Genomic DNA, 21379 nt, shown 5'->3' on the forward strand with positions numbered 1-21379 from the left:
TTAAGACTAGGCCTAAGATTCCTCATGCATGTCATGTCATTGAAACCAACATAAAAAGAACTGTACAAGAAAGAAAAGAAAAACAAAAATAAAACTATCAGGAATGAAGAAAAAGAGAAATTGCATTTCATTGAAATTAAAGATAACAAAGTTTATACATCCAAACGGACAGAACATAGAATCTGAATTGCAACCCTGGAATAATCCAGATAAACTAAAAGAAAATCAAAGCAAACTACCAAAACTCCTTCCTGGTGGGGAGAGGAATAGCTTCCCAATTGTTAATCTGTGCACTGGGCCCAACAAATTGTACATCCGCCTTGCTAGAACCCTCTCCAGCTTCCACCATGTTCACATCATCGAATAACTTCTCGAACCTTTCAATCAACTCTTTATCAGGACCAACCACAGAACTGGGAACTGTTGTTACTGGGCGTTTCTTGGTGCCAGGCCTGACAAATTATCTGGAGAGACGTGGGATGGGCTTTGGGAGGACCCACGCCCTCTTTTTCAACTTTCTAGCTCTTTTTATGTCCGCAACTGTGGGCTTGAACCCCAAACAAAATGTATCCAAGTTTTTGGGGAGAGACACCGGTTGTACGATACCTTGCAGAGATGCACCCAGACCCTTGCCCTGTACAAAACCATTTTTCAATATTTCAACGGCTACCATGACTGATGCAGCAGCTACCCTCGGAATTGGGATGCACTTCCCTTCTGGAATTTTCTCTACCGACACCGTGTCAAAAACCTGGTAGACCCAAGGACCCTTATCGTCTTCAACCTCAATGAAAGGAACAATGGCATCACCGGGAGCACACAAATTATCCTTGTCGTGCACAACGATTTCCTGTCTATCCCATTCAAACTTTACCATCTGATGCATTGTAGACGGGACTTCTGTGGCAGCATGAATCCAGGGTCGACCCAACAGCAGATTGTAAGAAACAACCATATCTAGCACCTGGAATTCCATGGTAAATTCAATTGGTCCGATTGTCAGCTCGAGCACTATGTCACCGACTGAATCTTTCCCTCCACCGTCGAATCCCCGAACGCAGATATTGTTCTTGTGAATTCTTTTATCATCCACTTTCAACTTGTTCAGAGTGGAGAGAGGGCAAATGTTCGCACTAGAACCATTGTCGACCAACACCCGGGTAACCACGGAATCTTCGCATTTCACCATAAGATAGAGGGCTCTATTGTGCTCAGTACCCTCCACAGGCAATTCATCATCAGAAAAGGTGACTCTGTTCACCTCAAAAATCTTGTTGGCTATCTTTTCCAAGTGGTTTACTTAGATTTTGTTAGGAACGTGGGCCTCGTTCAGTATTTTCATCAAGGCCCGACGGTGTTCATCTGAATGGATTAACAATGTCAACAATGAAATTTGAGCAGACGTCTTCCTCAATTGCTCCACATTGGAATAGTCTTGCACTTTCATCTTTCTCAAAAACTCTTCTGCCTCTTCTTCGGTCACAGCTTTCTTCACCAGAACTGGGTTATCTTTAGAGGTTTTAGCTTTTCTTAACTCCTCGGGGGCAAAGCATCTCCCCGAGCGAGTCAATCCATGGGTCTCGTAGACTTCTTCTTTAACTTCTTTTCCCTCGTAAGTCACTGTCACTCGTTCATAATTCCACGGGATAGCCTTGCAGTTGACTATTGGTAGCTGGGTTACAGGTTTGATAATGACAGGATCTGTGCGAGCACCCTCCACAATTACGACAGGCTTGTTCGCCACCCCTGGCACCACCACTTTTGCTTTTTCTTGTTTCACTGCAATACCACTTGAAGACCCTTTCTTTCCTATCGCAGATGGTTCATTGTCTGTCCCTTTCAACTTGATCACTGACTTCTTACTTGTTGACTTATCAATCGGCCTGACTTCAATGGACCGAATCATCATGACGGTCTGTGAAGGCTTTTGGGCTCCCCTCCCCTATGCACTGTCTCGATCATATTTGTCTCATGATGGGCCGGCAACGGATTCTGGTTGATATTGGGTGCCTCCGGAGCTTGGACCTCAATCCGATTAGTATCGATGAGCTCTTGAATAGTTGTTTTCAATTGCCAGCATTTCTCTGTGTCGTGCCCCGAAGCACCAGAACAATATTCGCAACTCACAGAGTGATCAAGATTCCTCGGGGGAGGATTTGGCAGTTTTGGCTCGATCGAACTTAGCATACCCAATTGTCTCAACCTGTGGAACAAACTGGTATAGGATTGTCCCAATGGAGTGAAGGTTTTCTTATTTTGCAACCTCTCATTCTTAAATGCTTGGTTGGGCCAAAAACCTGATCCAAGAGGGTTTCGGTAGGCTCTTGGGGGTGGATAGGCATTTTGTGGAGCTGGGTAGGTATTCTGTGGGGTTGGCGCACGCCATTGCGCGTGGGCAGGAGGTTGAGTGTATATTTGGGCATGGTGGATAGAAAAATGGGGGTCTGGTGGTGGGTAGTAGTGTTGTGGTGGGCTATATGGGGTATGAGGGTAGGTTTGATGGTGGGGTCGAGGGTGGTTAATGTGATGGGCCCCTGGGTCGAGGCTGGCTACCCTCTTCCGAATCTTCAGAAGAACTAGCAGCGGAAGAGGATTCATCTACTAAATGGAATCTACTTGGGACTTGTTGAGATTGGGTATCAGGCAGTGCTTACTCAGAGTTACCCTCAGAAGCTTCCCTAGACGTGAGATACTCACTAGACTCGAAGGGTTGAGGAACTCTGTTGGTGGTTGCTTTATTGCTTATGGTTCTTTGAATGGAAAGTGGTAGGTTACTCTTGCCTCGGCCTCAGCCTGGGGAAGGCTCACCCCTTCCTTTTGATGTGTCACTTCTACCATGTGATCTAACAATTATTTGCAATTCATAACAATAAGAATCAGTTAGAGTTAAGGTTCATAGCATACAGATGCATTCATAATACTTGCAGGCCAGTTATGGAAAAATAATCTCAGAAGAGTCAGTCCGTACCGCATAATTTTGAGTGCGGCCGCACAACCCCAGGTTCAGACTACTAGGTCTCTGGTCATTTAACAGTGCGAACCGCATATTTTTGAGAGCGGAGTACAATTCAAGCACACAGATTCCCTAGCTTAGAGAACTGCGGACTGCACAAAAATGTGTGTGGCTGCACAATTTCAGCAGCATTAAACTAGGATTCATGCGATCTTTTTACAAATTAGACATGGTTTGCACAAATTGACAAGCTTAGTGGTCTACCTAGTTCCTACTTAACATATACGAAGCTACTCACATGATTTTGAAGCACATATTAAGAACATTTGACATTTATAGGCCTAAAAATAACTAAATTAATCAAAGAAAACAAGAACACAAATTAAGAAGAAAGAACAAAAATCTAACATGGATTGAACATACTAGTAGTGAATAATGCAGGTGAGAATCTAACTTGATGAAATGAGAGAAGATTTAGAGCTAATGTAATTTGACCCAGTCGGGCCCATACTTACCTGAGTGCGGCCACACAATTTTGAGTGCGGTCCGCACTCTTTATCTGATCCTTTGAAGACATTTTGCAATCCGCACAAAAGTGAGTGCGCCAACAGAATTTGTGCAGACCGTACAATTTTGAGTGCGACCACAATTTGTTAAGGAAATTTGACAGGCCAATCTTCAGAGAGCATGCACTTTTGGTCTTCCAGTTGTGCGACCGCACACAGAATTGTGTGAACACAGAGTGATTGTGCGGCCCGCTTAATTCTGGTGCGGTTCGCACTTTTGTGACACTTAGCCACTTTTTCTTGCACAGTCCCTGCAACACGCCCATTCCTGCATACACTTCAAAACTAGTTAGCACAAAACAAAGCCTATCTAATCTAAAGAAGAAAAACAAGAAAAAGAAAAAGACACATGTGTTGCCTCTCAAGAAGCGCCTGATTTAACATTGCGGCACGATGCAGATTACCAATCATTTGAAATGGAGAACCGCCACGATGTGGCCATCATCAACCTTGCCAAGATAGTATTTAACCCGGTGCCCATTGACTCTAAACACCTCATCGTTCTTATTTTTCAAATCTAGAGCACCAAAGGGGTTTACATTCACCACTTCAAATGGGCCACTCCATTTTGACTTCAACTTGCCCAGAAACATCCGTAATCGGGAATTGAGCGATAGTACAATATCACCCTCTTTAAACTCCTTGTTGTGGATGTACTTGTCATGGAGGTACTTCATCTTCTCCTTATAAAGGGACGAGCTTGTGTAGGCATGATACCGAAATTCATCTAGCTCATTCAATAGTGGCACCCTTAGGTTTGCGGTGACATCCCACTCAAGGTTCAACTTCTTCAAAGCCCACATGGCCTTACTCTCAAGTTCCACCGGAATATGGCACGCCTTCTCGAACACTAATCGGTATGGAGACATCCCGGTCGGTATTTTGTAGGCCGTCCTATAAGCCCAAAGAGCATCATCAAGTTTTCTTGACCAATCTGTCCGGTTGGCATTGACTGTCTTTGACAAAATATTCTTGATCTCCCGGTTGGAGACTTCAACTTGCCCGCTTGCTTGAGGATGATAAGGGGTCGATACTTTGTGAGTGAAACCATACTTTGTGAGTAAGGAATCAAAAGCCTTGTTGCAAAAATGCGAACCTCCATCACTAATAATGGCCCTTGGTGTACCAAACCTCGTAAAGATGCTCTTCTTCAAGAATGTCACCACAATCCTCGCTTCATTGTTGGGAAAAGCAACAGCCTCGACCCACTTAGACATATAATCAACCGCGACTAGAATGTAGGTGTTCCCACAAGAGCTAATAAACGGACCCATGAAATCAATACCCCACACATCAAAAATGTCTATCTCCAAAATGGTGGTGAGAGGCATCTCATTCTTCTTTGATATCCCAGCGGGCCTTTGGCATTCTTCACAATGCTTGACAAGCTCACTAGCATCCTTGTAGAGCGTAGGCCAATATAATCCACAACTCAAAACTTTTGCCGCCGTTCTTGCTCTACCATGGTGACCTCCATACAGTGAAGAGTGGCAAGCCTCAAGAATACCCACTTGTTCCTCCTCCGATACGCATCGTCGAAACACACCATCGGTAGAAATTTGAAAGAGGTACGACTCATCTCAATAATATCCAAGGCAATCCCGTTTGACCTTCTTTCTTTGGTTTAAAGAGAACTCAATCGGTACAATGCCACTCACAAGATAGTTTGCTAAGTCGGTGAACCATGGCATCCCGGTCATTGAAATGGCTAGGAGTTGCTCTTCGAGAAATGAATCATTTATCTCAAGGCCGTCATGTGGCCTCCCCTCCTCCTTCAATCGGGACAAGTGGTCCGCCACTTGATTTTCACTACCCTTGCGGTCTTGAATCTCTAGATCAAACTCTTACACTAGAAGTACCCAACACATCAACCATGCCTTAGAATCTTTCTTGCTAATCAAATACCGAAGTGTCGCATGGTCGGTATGAACAATCACCTTTGTACCCATCAAGTACGGGCAGAACTTCTCCATAGCAAAAACAATACCAAGGAGCTCTTTTTCGGTCACTATGTAGTTGACTTGGGCATCATTCATGGTCTTGCTTGCATAGTAGACTTGATGGAAGATTTTGTTGATACGTTATTCCAAAACCGCTCTAACTGCCACATCACTAGCGTCACACATGAGCTCAAAAGGCAAGCTCCAATACCGTACGATAATAATAGGAGTAGTAGTGAACTTGAACTTAAGCAATTCGAATACCTTCATACAATCTTCATTCAAATAGAACTTGGCATCCTTCTCTAAAAGTTTACACAAAAGGGTTTACCACCTTGGAAAAATCCTTGATGAATCAGCGATAAAAACCCACATGACCCAAGAAGCTCCTCACTCCCTTCACAGACGTAGGGGAGGGTGTTTGCAGATCACCTCAATGTTAGCCTTGTCGACCTCAATACCATGCTTTGAAATTTTGTGGCTGAGAACAATGCCTTCCTCGACCATGAAGTGACATTTATCCCAATTTAACACCAAATTTGTCTCCTCACATCTAGCTAAGACCCTATCCAAATTGTTCAAGAAATCATCAAAAGAGTTTCCAACCACGGAGAAATCATCCATGAAGACCTCAAGAATATCATCCATCATGTCAGTGAAAATAGCCATCATACACCGTTGAAAAGTCGTCGGTGCATTATACAACCCAAATGGCATCTGTGAGAATGCAAAAGTACCATAGGGACAAGTGAAGGTAGTCTTTTCTTGATCCTCCGGAGCAATGAGAATTTGACTGTAGCCGGAATACCCATCGAGGAAACAATAGAAAGCACGTTCGGCCAACCTATCAAGCAATGGACAAGGAAGGGAAGTGGAAAATGATCTTTTCTTGTAACTTTGTTGAGCTTGTGATAATCCATACACACCCTCCAACCGGTCACCGTTCTTGTAGGAATCAACTCATTCTTGTCATTGGTAACCATAGCCATGCCCCCTTTCTTAGGGACACATTGTACCAGAGAAGTCCATGAACTATCAGAATGGGGTAAACAACCCTCGCATCCAACCATTTTATGATCTCCTTCTTGACCACCTTTTGCATTTCTTCATTTAGCCTCCTTTGATGTTCAACGGAAGGTTTGGCAACCTCCTCCAAAATAATCTTGTGCGTGCAAAAGGCGGGGTTTATGCCCCGGATATCTGCCAAGGTCCATTCGATTGCCCTTTTCCTCCTTTGTAGCACCTCCAATGTGGACTCTACCTGCATGTTAGTCAAACAAGAAGAAAGAATAACTGGTAAAGTAGAAGAAAGACATAGGAATTCATACCTGAGATGTGGAGGCAATGGCTTTAACTCCAAAGTGGGAGGCTCCTCGGTTGAGGGCTTTGTTAAAGGAGTCTTCCGATTTTCAAGATCCAAAGATAGCTTGCGGGGCTCATAAATGTACGACCCCATCCCTTGCAATGCATTCACACACTTCACATAGCCTTTTTTCTCCTCATCATCATCAAGATTGAGCAAAATGGCTTCCACATTATCCTCAACATTCATTGTGGCACTAGAATCATCAATAATTACATCCTTCATTAAATCCATGAACGAACAAACTTCATTGCTATTCGGTTGCCTCATAGATTTGCACACATGGAAAACCACTTTTTCATCACCCAACTAGAAAGTGAGCTCACCGGCTTCCACATCAACAAGAGCCTTCCCTGTAGCAAGGAAAGGTCTACCCAAAATAATAGGCACCTCATAGTCCACTTCATAATCAAGAATCACAAAGTCTGCCGAGAGGATGAACTTGCCAACACGAACCAACACATCATCAATAATACCCAATGGCCTCTTCATAGTATGATCCGCCATTTGCAACCTCATGGAAGTGGGCCTTGGTTTCCCAATCCCCAAAGTTTGGAATACCGAGTAGGGAATCAAGTTGATACTCGCCCCTAGATCACATAAAGCTTTGGCAGAATCGGTGCTCCCAATACTGCAAGGGATTGTGAAAGCGCCCGGATCTTCCAATTTCGGAGCCATTGAGTGCACAATAGCACTTACTTGATATGTCATCTTGATAGTTTCACAATTCATCGATCTTTTCTTGGTGACCAAGTCCTTCATGAACTTAGCAGAACCCGACATTTGCTCTAAAGCCTAAACCAATGGTACATTGATAGACAAACTCTTCATCATGTCAATAAACTTTTTGAATTGGTTCTCACTATTTAGCTTTGCAAGCTGTTGAGGGCATGGAGGAGGAGGCCTTGGCACTACCGGTTCTGGCATGTCAATCACGTGTTCCCTAGACGGGTTCACTTCATCTTGCGTCTCCTCCACATTTTCTTAAATATCAATTCTCATTTCTTCATTAGCTTGAACCACATTGCTTGGAATTTTATCTTTTTGAACCACGAAATGTCACGACCCGCATTTCCCACCATCGGGTGTCGTGATGGCGCCTACTATCGGAGCTAGGCAAGCCAAATATTTAAAACACCTTTCCTGCTTTCTTTCAAACAATATAATAAACGAGACAAAATTTAAGCGGAAGACTTTAAATCTAAAGCAACTGAAAACCAAAAGTGCGGAAGTTTAATACACATCACTACCCAAGGTCTGGTGTCACTAGCTCACGGACTACTACAGAATACTACAAACAATGTCTGAAAGGAAATACATCATGTTTGTCTGATACAAGATGAACAAACGAAAAACATGGAAAGGGACTTCGGCCTGCGAACGCCAGCTAGGCTACCTCGAGAGTCCCTGGACTGAAGATAGCTCCCAGAAGTCCTACTGCTGCGGTCCGTAAGCTGCTCCCTGATCTGTGCACCAAAAATGCACAGAGTGTAGCATCAGCACAACCGACCCCATGTGCTGGTAAGTGCCTGGCCTAACCCCGGCGAAGTAGTGACGAGGCTAGACAGTACCTACCACAATTAACCTGTACAGATATATATACAACAAGTGCAAGAAAACAATAACAAGATAATACAAAGTAAAACTGGGAGGGGACATGCTATCGGGGAGTAACAGATAAAAATGAAATATCGAAAGTAAGCAGAAGAGACTTCGGTTCCCATGATATATATATATATATATATATATATATATATATATATATATATATATATAGTGGACGGTGTGCCACACGATCCCATAATATTATATATAAGTGGACGGCGTGCCAGACGATCCCATAATATCATATATAAGTGGACGGCGTGCCACACGATCCCATAATATAGTTCATAATATCTGACTTCATATAGTAGACCTCTTCAGGGGAGAATAACAACTCAATACCTTTAACCCGACAAGGGTACACCTAACAGCCCAAAATATCCCGACAAGGGAGAGTATATATATCAGTCTACACATCCCGGCAAGGGAGTATTCACAACACATTCGCCTTTTTAAATCCATTCTTCCTCAACTAACACCTTCATGTTCAAGCTAACACTCCAAAAGTACACCAATCACAATTTTACCTCACTCGTTCACATTATATGAAACTCATCAAATAAACAAGGAGTTTGTGTCACATTATTCAAATTAAAAGCAATCAAGACTCACGGTCATGCTATACTCCGGTGCATAGATAACCGTCACCATGCCTATACACCGTACTCCACATTAGCAAGTAGCAAATATCATCCTAATCTTATTCCCTCAAGCCAAAGTTAGAACAAACACTTACCTCGAATGCTCCAAACTCAACTCACGCTTCTAGTACGGCTTTACCTCTTGATTCCACCACCAATCCGCTCGAATCTAGTCATAAGTTACTTAATCACATTAATAATTACTAAATGAATCATCCCCAATGCATGAAAATAGATTTTTCAAGGTTTTTCCCAAAAAGGTCAAAAATACCCCCGGACCCACGTGGTCGAAACTCGAGGTTTCGGACCAAAACCCGGTTACCCATTCCCCCATGAATCCCAATATATGATTTGTTTTTAAATCGGACCCCAAATTGAGGTCCAACTTCTCAATTTGTAGAAAACCTAGGTTCTACCCAAAATACCCAATTTTCCCCATGAAAATCTTTGATTTGAAGTTGAAATTATGTTAAAAGATGTTAAGGAATAAAGAATTAAGTTAGAAATCACTTACCAATCGTTTTGGAGAAGAAAAGTTGTTTGGAAAATCGCCTCTTAGGTTTTGGGTTTTTGAAAAGTGAAAAATGACTGAGATTTTCCGAACTTGTATACCTTTCTGAGGACCTGGCGCGGACCGCACAAAAATGTGTTGCGGCCGCGCCGAGTGGGAGAAAAGTGGGGCTTCTCTGAACCCTTCCAGCGCGGACCGCACTGTTTTGGTGCGCGGCCGCGCTGGTTAACCTGAAACCCTAGCCCTCAGACTCAGCCACGCGGACCGCCCAAAAATGCATCGCGACCGCGCGGCTCCAGCGCGGACCGCGCGGAAATGACCGCGGCCGCGCTGGTGTCTGCAACACCTGAACCTACATATTTCTTAATTCCAAGACCTCCCGGGCCCCATTCAAAACTCACCCGAGCCGTCGGGGCTCCAAACCAAACATGCACACAACCTTAAAAATATCTTACGGACTTACTCGTGCGATCAAATCGCCAAAATAACATCATATACATAGGATCAAGCCTCAAACACATGATTTTCTTTCTTCAACTTTCATAACTCAAATTCTCCATTTTTAGTCCGAAACACGTCATATGACGTCCGTTTTTAGCCAAACTTTACAGATAGTGCTTAACACATATTTAAGACTTGTACCGGGCGTCGGAACCAAAATACGAGCCCGATACCTATATTTTCTAACCCCTTTTTCATTTCAAATTTTCATATCAAATTTCAGAAAAACAATTTCTTTCAAAAATTCATTTCTCGGGCTTGGGACCTCAGAATTTGATTCCGGGCACACGCCCAAGTCCCATATTTTTCTACGGACCCTCCGGGACCGTCGAATCACAGGTCCGGGTCCGTTTACCCAAAATGTTGACCGAAGTCAACATTATGCATATTAATACCAAAATTCATCAAATGTTTCACATAATTCACATATTCTAACATAAAAACTTTCCGGCTATGCACCCGAACTGCGCACGCCAATCGAGGCAACTAAAAGCGAGGTTTTCAAGGCCTCGGGAGCACAGAACAAGGAAGAATTACGGTGATGACCCCTTGGGTCGTCACATTCTCCACCTCTAAAACAACCGTTCGTCCTCGAACGGACAAAAGAAAGAAGTACCTGAGTCGGGAAATAAATGAGGATAACGACTCCGCATATTGGACTCGGACTCCCAGGTCGATGCCTCAGGAGGCTGACCTCTCCACTGAACACGCACCAAAGGAAAACTCTTTGACCTCAACTGTCGAACCTGCTGGTCTAGAATAGCCAATGGCTCCTCCTCATATGACAGATCCTTGTCCAATTGGACAGTGCTGAAATCTAACACGTGCGATGGATCTCCGCGATACTTTCAGAGCATAGATACATGAAACACGGGATGCACAGCTGACAAGCTAGGTGGCAAGGCAAGTCTATAAGCCACCTCTCCCACACGATCAAGAATATCAAATGGACTGATGAACCTAGGGCTAAGCTTGCCCTTCTTCCCAAATCTCATCACGCCCTTCATAGGTGATACACGGAGCAATACCCGCTCACCGACCATGAAAGCAACATCTCTGACCTTGCGGTTTGCATAACTCTTCTGTCTGGACTGAGCTGTGTGAAGTCTATCCTGAATATTCCTGACCTTGTCCAAGGCTTCCTGAACCAGATCGGTACCCAATAATCGAGCCTCTCCCGGCTCAAACCATACAACTGGAGACCGACATCGCCTACCATACAACGCCTCATACGGAGCCATCTGAATGCTGGACTGGTAGTTGTTGTTGTAGGCGAACTCTGCTAAAGACAAAAACTGGTCCCACGAGCCTCCAAAATCAATGACACAGGCTCGGAGCATGTCCTCAAGAATCTGAACAGTCCTCTCGGACTGACCGTCCGTCTGGGGATGAAATGCTGTACTCAACTCAACCTCGGTGCCCAACTCTCGCTGAACCGCTCTCCAGAAATGCGAGATAAACTGCGTACCCCGATCCGAAATGATAGATAGTGGCACCCCATGAAGGCGAACAATCTCCCTAATATAAATCTCGGCTAACCTTTCAGACGAATAGGTGGCTGCAACAGGAACGAAATGCGCTGACTTGGTCAGCCTATCAACAATGACCCAAACTGCATCAAACTTTTTCCGAGTCATCGGGAGTCCAGTAACGAAATCTATCGTAATCCTCTCCCACTTCCACTCGGGAAGTGCAATCCTCTGAAATAGACTACCGGGTCTTTGATGCTCGTACTTAACCTACTGACAATTCAAACACCGAGCCACGTGCGCAACGATGTCTTTCTTCATCTTACGCCACCAATAGTACTGCCTCAGATCCTGATACATCTTCGCGGTGCCCGGGTGAATAGAATACCGAGAACTGTGGGCCTCCGCTAAGATCAACTCTCGAATCCCATCAACATTGGGAACACAAACTCGCCCCTGCAATCTCAATACACCATCAACATCTAAGGTTACTTTCTTGGCACCTCCACGCTGCACCGTGTCTCTCAAGACACACAAATGGGGATCCTCAAACTGCCGCTCGCGGATACGCTCTAATAGTGAGGAACGAGCAACCGTGCAAGCTAACACTCTGCTAGGCTCAAAAATATCCAACCTCACAAGACTATTGGCCAAGGCCTGAACATCTAAAGCAAGCGATCTCTGGCTGACTGGAATATAAGCAAGACTACCCATGCTGGCGGACTTCCTGCTCAATGCATCGGCCACCACGTTGGCCTTCCCCGGGTGGTATAAGATAGTAACATCATAATCCTTTAGCAACTCTAACCACCTCCTCTGCCTCAAATTCAACTCTCTCTGCTTGAACAGATACTGAAGACTCTTGTGATCAGTGTAAACCTCACACGTCGTGCCATATAAGTAATGCCTCCAGATCTTCAAGGCATGAACAATGGCGGCCAACTCGAGATCATGAACCGGATAATTCTTCTTGTGGATCTTCAACTGCCTTGAAGCATAAGCAATGACTTTGCCTTCCTACATCAACACTACACCAAGCCCAATACGAGACGCATCACAATAGACCGTATATGGCCCTGAACCTGTGGGCAAAACCAATACTGGTGTCGTAGTCAGAGCCGTCTTGAGCTTTTGAAAGCTCGCCTCACACTCGTCCGACCACCTGAACTGGACACCCTTCTGGGTCAATCTGGTCATAGGGGCTACAATGGATGAACCAATGGATGAAAACCCCTCCACGAACCGACGGTAGTAACCTGCTAACCCCAGGAAACTCCGAATATCCGTAGCTGAAGCTGGTCGAGGCCAGTTCTTGACTGCCTCTATCTTCTTCGGGTCTACCTGAATACCTGCTGCTGATACGACATGACCCAGGAATGCGACCGAACTCAACCAAAACTCGCACTTTGAGAACTTAGCATACAACTGACTATCCTTTAGGGTCTGAAGGACCACTCTGAGGTGCTGCTCATGCTCCTCCTGACTGCGGGAGTATATAAGAATATCGTCAATGAAGACTATCACGAACAAGTCCAAATAAGGTCTGAACACTCGGTTCATCAACTCCATGAACGCTGTTGGGGCATTAGTCAATCCAAATGACATGACCAAAAACTCATAGTGCCCATACCGAGTGCGAAATGCTGTCTTAGGGACATCAGACGCCCTAATCCTCATCTGGTAGTAGCCAGATCTCAAATCTATCTTTGAAAACACCCTCGCACCCTGAAGCTGGTCGAATAAATCATCGATCCTCGGCAGTGGGTACTTATTCTTAATTGTAACCCTGTTCAATTGCCGGTAATCGATGCACATTCTCATCGAACCATCCTTTTTCTTAACAAACAACACTGGAGCACCCAAAGGTGAAACACTGGGTCTAATGAAACCTTTCTCAAGAAAATCCTGTCGTTGTTCCTTTAACTCTTTCAACTCCGGCGGGGCCATAAGATATGGCGGGATAGAAATGGGCTGAGTGCCCGAGGCCAAATCAATACAAAAGTCAATATCCCTGTCGAGCGGCATACCCGGCAAGTCTGAAGGGAAAACCTCAGGAAACTCCCGAACAACGGGCACAGAATCAATAGAAGGGGCCTCCGCGCTAGAATCGCGAACATACGCCAAGTAGGCCAAACATCCCTTCTCGACCATACGCCGAGCTTTCACATACGAGATAACACTGCGGGTACAGTGACCAGAAGTCCCTCTCCACTCTAAACGGGGTAAATCAGGTAAGGCTAAGGTTACGGTCTTGGCATGGCAATCCAAGATAGCATGGTACGGGGATAACCAATCCATCCCCAATATAACATCGAAGTCGACCATGTCCAAAAGCAACAAATCAACACGGGTCTCAAGACCCCCAAACACTACGATACAAGAACGATGAACTTGGTCGACCACAATAGAATCACCCACCGGTGTTGACACATAAACAGGAATACTCAACGAGTCACTAGGCATAACCAAATAGGGTGCAAAATAGGACGACACATATGAATACGTAGATCCGGGATCAAATAGCACAGAAGCATCCCTATCACAGACCAGAATAGTACCTGTAATCACAGCATCTGATGACTCAGCCTCTGGCCTGGCTGGCAAAGCATAATAATGGGGCTGGGACCCACCTCCCTGAATCATATCCCTGGGACGATCTGCTGTTGGCTGACCCCTACCTCTAGCGGTCTGAGCTCCACCTCTAAGACCTCTACCTCCACCTATATGTCCTTTACCCCCGCCTCCAGCCGGTTGGGTAGGCGGTGGGGCAACTAGTGCCTGGATCATCGGGCGAGAACCCTGCTGCTGCGAGCTGCTGGAAGCTCGAGGGCAATATCTGGCAATGTGACTCACATCGTCACAAGTATAACAAGCCCTCGGCTGCTGAGAAAAATGAAGTGGTGGTGCACTGATAGGTGCTGATGGTGAACTGAAGAGCTGCTGGTCAGAATACTGCGGCTGAGAACCACGACCACCTGGTGTACCATGAGAAGCCTGGAGAGCTGACTGAAAGGGCCTCGAAGGATGGCCTCTACCATAAGAATCCCTACCTCCAGACGAGGTACCACTGAATCTACCAGAATGACGGGGCCTCTTATCAGACCCATGACCACCTCCCTGAGCAAGTGCCATCTCTATCTGGCGGGCACCATCTGCCGCCTCCTGAAATGAAATCTCACTACCGGCACTCATGGCCATCTGAACACGGATCGGCTGGGCCAACCCATCAATAAACCTTCGCACCCTCTCTCTATCGGTGGGGAGTATCACAATAGCATGACGAGCAAGATCAATGAACCGGGTCTCATACTAGGTGACCGTCATAGGACCCTGCTGGAGACGCTCAAACTGCCCGCGAAGAGCATCTCGCTGAGTAACTGGAAGAAACTTCCCCAGAAATAACTCTGAAAACTGATCCCAAGTCAATGATGGCGACCCTGCTGGCCTGGCTAAACAGAAATCCCTCCACCAAGTCTTGGCGGATCCTGCCAGGCGAAAAGTGGCGAAGTCGACCCCATTGGTCTCTACAATGCCCATAGTCCGTAGAACCTCATGACAACTGAATATGAAATCCTGAGCATCCTCTGAGGGAGTGCCACTATATGTAGTAGTGAAAAGCTTGGTGAAACGATCAAGCCTCCACAAAGCATCCGCGGACATAGCCGTACCATCGTTGGACTGAGCCGCAATACCTGGCTTGGCTGCCACAGCTGGCTGAACTGCTGGAACCTGAGCCTGAGGAGCTACCGGCTCTGCAGTACAAGTATCGGGAGTCTGAATTCCTCCCCCAACCTGAGATGTAGCTGGAGCTACGGGAAGCAAACCCACTCTAGAAATTCCCTCCATAAAGCCTACCAGTCGGACCAAAGTGTCCTGAAGCACTGGAGTGGCTATGAAACCCTCCGGGACCTGAGCTGGGCCAACTGGAACAGCTGGGGCCGGAGCCTCCTCCTCAAAATCGACCTGAGGCTCCATCGCTGGAAATGCTGCTCGGGGCTGAGCTCTGCCCCGGCCTCGGCCTCTGGCACGGCCTCGGCCTCGCCCTCTGCCCCTAATAGGGGCTGCTGCTGGGGGATCAGGCTGTTGTGCGGTAGAAGAGGAAGCACGTGTCCTCGCCATCTGCGAAAGAACAGAGTGGAAAGACAATCAGTACTTGAGAAACAGAATCGCACAACAAGAATGAACAAGGTGAAGTTTTCCTAACTCAGTAGCCTCTGCGGGATAAATACAGACGTCTCCGTACCGATCCCTCAGACTCTACTGAGCTTGTCCGTGAGTTGTGAGACCTAAGTAACCTAGTGCTCTGATACCAACTTGTCACGACCCGGATTTCCCACCATCGGGTGTCGTGATGGCGCCTACTATCGGAGCTAGGCAAGCCAAATATTTAAAACACCTTTCCTGCTTTCTTTCAAACAATATAATAAACGAGACAAAATTTAAGCGGAAGACTTTAAATCTAAAGCAACTGAAAACCAAAAGTGCGGAAGTTTAATACACATCACTACCCAAGGTCTGGTGTCACTAGCTCACGGACTACTATAGAATACTACAAACAAGGTCTGAAAGGAAATACATCATGTTTGTCTGATACAAGATGAACAAACGAAAAACATGGAAAGGGACTTCGGCCTGCGAACGCCAGCTAGGCTACCTCGAGAGTCCCTGGACTGAACATAGCTCCCAGAAATCCTACTGATGTGGTCCGTAAGTTGCTCCCTGATCTGTGCACAAAAATGCACAGAGTGTAGCATCAGCACAACCGACCCCATGTGCTGGTAAGTGCCTGGCCTAACCCCGGTGAAGTAGTGACGAGGCTAGACAGTACCTACCACATTTAACCTGTACAGATATATATACAACAAGTGCAAGAAAACAATAACAAGATAATAAAAAGTAAAACTGGGAGGGGACATGCTATCAGGGAGTAACAGATAAAAATGAAATATCGGAAATAAGCAAAAGAGACTCCGGTTCCCATGATATATATCCGGTTCCCATGATATATATATATATAAGTGGACGGTGTGCCACACGATCCCATAATATCATATATAAGTGGACGGCGTGCCACACGATCCCATAATATCATATATAAGTGGACGGCGTGCCACACGATCCCATAATATAGTTCATAATATCTGACTTCATATAGTAGACCCCTTCAGGGGAGAATAACAACTCAATACCTTTAACCCGGCAAGGGTACAACTAACAGCCCAAAATATCCCGACAAGGGAGAGTATATATATCAGTCTACACATCCCGGCAAGGGAGTATTCACAACACATTCTCCTTTTTAAATCCATTCTTTCTCAACTAACACCTTCATGTTCAAGCTAACGCTCCAAAAGTACACCAATCACAATTTTACCTCAACCGTTCACATTATATGAAACTCATCAAATAAACAAGGAGCTTGTGTCACATTATTCGAATTAAAAGCAATCAAGACTCACGGTCATGCTAGACTCCGGTGCATAGATAACCGTCACCATGCCTATACACCGTACTCCACATTAGCAAGTAGCAAATATCATCCTAATCCTATTCCCTCAAGCCAAAGTTAGAACAAACACTTACCTCGAATGCTCCAAACTCAACTCACGCTTCTAGTATAGCTTTACCTCTTGATTCCACCACCAATCCGCTCGAATCTAGTCATAAGTTACTTAATCACATTAATAATTACTAAATGAATCATCCCCAATGCATGAAAATAGATTTTTCAAAGGTTTTTCCCAAAAAGGTCAAAAATACCCCCGGACCCACGTGGTCGAAACTCGAGGTTCGGACCAAAACCCGGTTACCCATTCCCCCATGAATCCCAATATATGATTTGTTTTTAAATCGGACCCCAAATTGAGGTCCAACTTCTCAATTTGTAGAAAACCTAGGTTCTACCCAAAACACCCAATTTTCCCCATGAAAATCTTTGATTTGAAGTTGAAATTATGTTAAAAGATGTTAAGGAATAAAGAAATTAAGTTAGAAATCACTTACCAATCGTTTTGGAGAAAAAAAGTTGTTTGGAAAATCACCTCTTAGGTTTTGGGTTTTTGAAAAGTGAAAAATGACTGAGATTTTCCGAACTTGTATACCTTTCTGAGGACCTGGCGCGAACCACACAAAAATGTGTTGCGGCCGCGCCGAGTGGGAGAAAAGTGGGGCTTCTCTGAACCCTTCCAGTGCGGACCGCACTGTTTTGGTGCGCGGCCGCGCTGGTTAACCTGAAACCCTAGCCCTCAGACTCAGCCATGCGGACCGCACAAAAATGCATCGCGGCCGCGCGGAAATGACCGCGGCTGCGCTGGTGTCTGCAACACCTGAACCTGCATATTTCTTAAGTCCAAGACCTCCCGGGCCCCATTCAAAACTCACCCGAGCCCTCGAGGCTCCAAACCAAACATGCACACAACCTTAAAAACATCTTACGGACTTACTCGTGCGATCAAATCGCCAAAATAACATCATATACATAGGATCAAGCCTCAAACACATGATTTTCTTTCTTCAACTTTCATAACTCAAACTCTCCATTTTTAGTCCGAAACACGTCATATGACGTCCGTTTTTAGCCAAACTTTACTTATAGTGCTTAACACATATTTAAGACTTGTATCGGGCGTCAGAACCAAAATACGAGCCCGATACCTATATTTTCTAACCCCCTTTTCATTTCAAATTTTCATATCAAATTTGAGAAAAATAATTTCTTTCAAAAATTCATTTCTCGGGCTTGGGGCCTCAGAATTTGATTCCGGGCACACGCCCAAGTCCCATATTTTTCTACGGATCCTCCGGGACCGTCGAATCACAGGTCCGGGTCCGTTTACCCAAAATGTTGACCGAAGTCAACATTATGCATATTAATACCAAAATTCATCAAATGTTTCACATGATTCACATATTCTAACATAAAAACTTTCCGGCTACGCGCCCGAACTGCGCACGCCAATCGAGCCAATTGCCTTGGTGGTTTTGGTTGCTCTAATTTCCTTGGTTTCATTGTGACCGCCATTGTTGTTGATTTTGTCCTTTGAGCATTGTTTCTTTGACCTTGATAATTGTTGACATATTGCACTTCTTCTTCTTGCTCATTGAACGAATCACCTTGGTCATACTCACTATCATCTTGCATGAATTGTTCCGGACGGCTTTGCATTTGTTGACCTTTTTGTCGTCTCTTATTCATCATCATATTCACACCTTCCATTGCATTCACTTGTTGAAGTTAAGCTTTGGCCAATTGGTTCATTGTAGTTGTCAACTCGGCAATAGCTTGCCCATGATCATGAAGTTCCTTGTGTAGGTGAATGACATTTGGGTCACCTTGAGGGACATTGGCTCGACTTTGCCATGCCGATGAGGTATCCGCAATCTCATCCAAAATTTCACAAGCTTCAGCATAAGGCGTGCTCATGAAGTTCCCATCGGCGAGTTAATATACCACACATTGATTTGTTGAGTTGATCCCCCTATAGAAGGTTTGTTGGATCATGGCCTCGGTCATATCATTATTCGGGCATTCTTTAACCATGGTACAATATCTTTCTCAAATCTCGTGCAATGGCTCATTTGGCTCTTGCTTGAATGCAAGAATCTCATCCCATAGTGTCCCCATATGCCCCTGAGAGAAGAATTTGGCAATGAATATTTCCACCAACTCATCCCATGTATGAATGGAATGATTGGGCAGTCTCCTAACCAGTCCAATGCCTTTCCCCGTAGAGAAAAGGGAAATAGCCCTAACCTCAGCACGTCCTCGGAGACATTGGTTTGCTTGCTCCCCCAACAAGTATCGACGAACCCTTTGAGATGCTTGTAAGCATTTTGACTCAGAGCCCCAGTGAAGAATCCCTGTTGCTCAAGTAGTGTAAGCATCACATTGGTGATTTGGAAGTTGCCCGCCCTAATGCGGGGCGGGACTATAGCACTTGCTTAACCCTTGTTCGGCAACACCTGATGCGCTGCCGCTCTTGGTAGAAGTGGGTGAGTATTCTCGCTTGCCACATGGGTGACTCAGGTTTGATCCTCGGAAACGACACCAAAAATTGATGTCGTCCAAACTCACACCACAAATATAGGTAGTGAGGCGGCCGAAGCAATAATAAAAACCCAACGCAAGTCGGGGTCAAGTCCACAGGGAGTTAGAATTGGGATTAGATATATATTTAGTGTAATTGTATGATGTGCCTCAAATTACGCTTCAACATTCTTGTTTGTTGTTTCTACTTCTACTTTAAGCTATTGATTGCAATTATAAAACTAGAAGACAATATTTTTGGTTTTGGTTGTTTTTCAAATGATAAAAGATCTAGGGTCGTGACTTCCACCTAGGTGGTTACCTAATAGGTTGTAAACTCTAGGGCAACTGGGCAAGTTTGATTGGTCTGGGTTGTAATATAGCAATTACCCAATCTATACCTCTTGATAGTTTGAGTGATTTTGCCGAATTTAACTTTCTCAAGTCCAAATGGGTATTGCACAAAACAAGTGATATATTGCTCAAGTTGGGTCTTACTATCTCTAGATTTGACCCTTTAATTGGGGCTATCAATTTCTTGAGTTCACCCGATTTCTTATTAACCAAGTTTTCCTAGACTTAGTCTCTCTTTCTCAAGTAGAAACTAAGTCAATTAGGCATGAATCAATATTTGCAACCATTAATTCTTGGATTCTAGCAAGAACTAGGCTAAATATCACTAACCCAATTACAAACAAGCCTTAAATCAAATACCCATTAAGTATCCACACTAGGGTTGGGTCACAACCATAGCTAGAAATTTAGCTACTCATGAAAAATGAAGAAATTAAAGAAGAAATTAAGATAGAATGCATAATAATTGATTAGGGAAAGAAAACCTAATGTTTAGAAGCTAATCTAGTACAATATTACTCAAAACAATAAAGAAAAATGGCTTAGGTGCTCTACACTGATACAACTTAACCTAAAAATGATAAAAAGTTCTATTTATACTAAGCTGAAAATATCTAACAAAAATGCTCATGCGGAGGTTGTGCGGCCGCACAATTCTGTGTTCAATCCGCACTTTGAGCTTGACTGGTCAACTGGGCCTTCTGCGGTCGCGTAAAAGTGGATGCGGCCGCACTTCATTTGATTGTGCGGACTGCACAATTCTGAGTGCGGTCGCACACTTGAACTTGGATTGGAACATGGCTCTCTGATTCTTCTCTTCTGCGGAATGCATAATTATGAGTGCAGTCGCACTTGTCATCCTACGGACGCACAATTATGGTACGGTCCACATATCTCTAGCCTGCCCAAAAACTGACTCTCTGAATCTCCTCTTATGTGGCCACACAATAATTGCGTGGTCCGCATACTCTGAAGGAAATCTGACAGTACTCTTTCATTGTTTGCGGTCGTACACAGTATTGTGTGGTCCGCACTGTAGGCCTTTTTGCATTGTTTTGGTCCTTGTCTAATCTCGACTCCTATATGAGTTGATTTTGACTTCTTTGGCTTGTTTCCCAATATTCATGCACGAAAGCACATTTCATTAGTTCTTGGGAATACCTTTAAGCCATTTTGAGCTAAAACGCAAGTAAAAGAGAGCAAATAAGCGCTCAAAATCCCTACTTATCAGATATACACAAAACCCTAGACCTGGCAACTTCGAAGGATGTGGAGCTTACTGATCAGGCTGAACTCGGGCAACACCTACAGAGGAGGTCTAACCATCTGTCTATTTGAACCTGCACACATGAAATGCACCATCCCCAAAAAAGGGACGTTAGTACGAAATAATGTACCGAGTATGTAAGGCAATAAAATAACTGAAGGCTGAAACTGAACTGATAATATA

At 44.7% G+C, this 21379-nt stretch overlaps 1 protein-coding gene across 1 annotated transcript; it reads right to left on the minus strand.

Annotated features, from left to right (window-relative positions):
* Window positions 1–3926: 3926 nt before the first annotated feature.
* LOC138878497 (uncharacterized) lies at window positions 3927–7605 on the minus strand. Its single transcript, XM_070158180.1, has 4 exons — window positions 7213–7605; window positions 6476–7041; window positions 5892–6303; window positions 3927–5039 (listed from the first exon to the last, which is right to left on the minus strand). Exons 1-4 carry the CDS (start codon window positions 7603–7605, stop codon window positions 3927–3929), a joined length of 2484 nt encoding a protein of 827 aa, XP_070014281.1.
* Window positions 7606–21379: the final 13774 nt, after the last annotated feature.

The sequence above is a fragment of the Nicotiana sylvestris genome, chromosome 9, assembly GCF_000393655.2.
Source record: "Nicotiana sylvestris chromosome 9, ASM39365v2, whole genome shotgun sequence".
Lineage (NCBI taxonomy): Eukaryota > Viridiplantae > Streptophyta > Magnoliopsida > Solanales > Solanaceae > Nicotiana > Nicotiana sylvestris.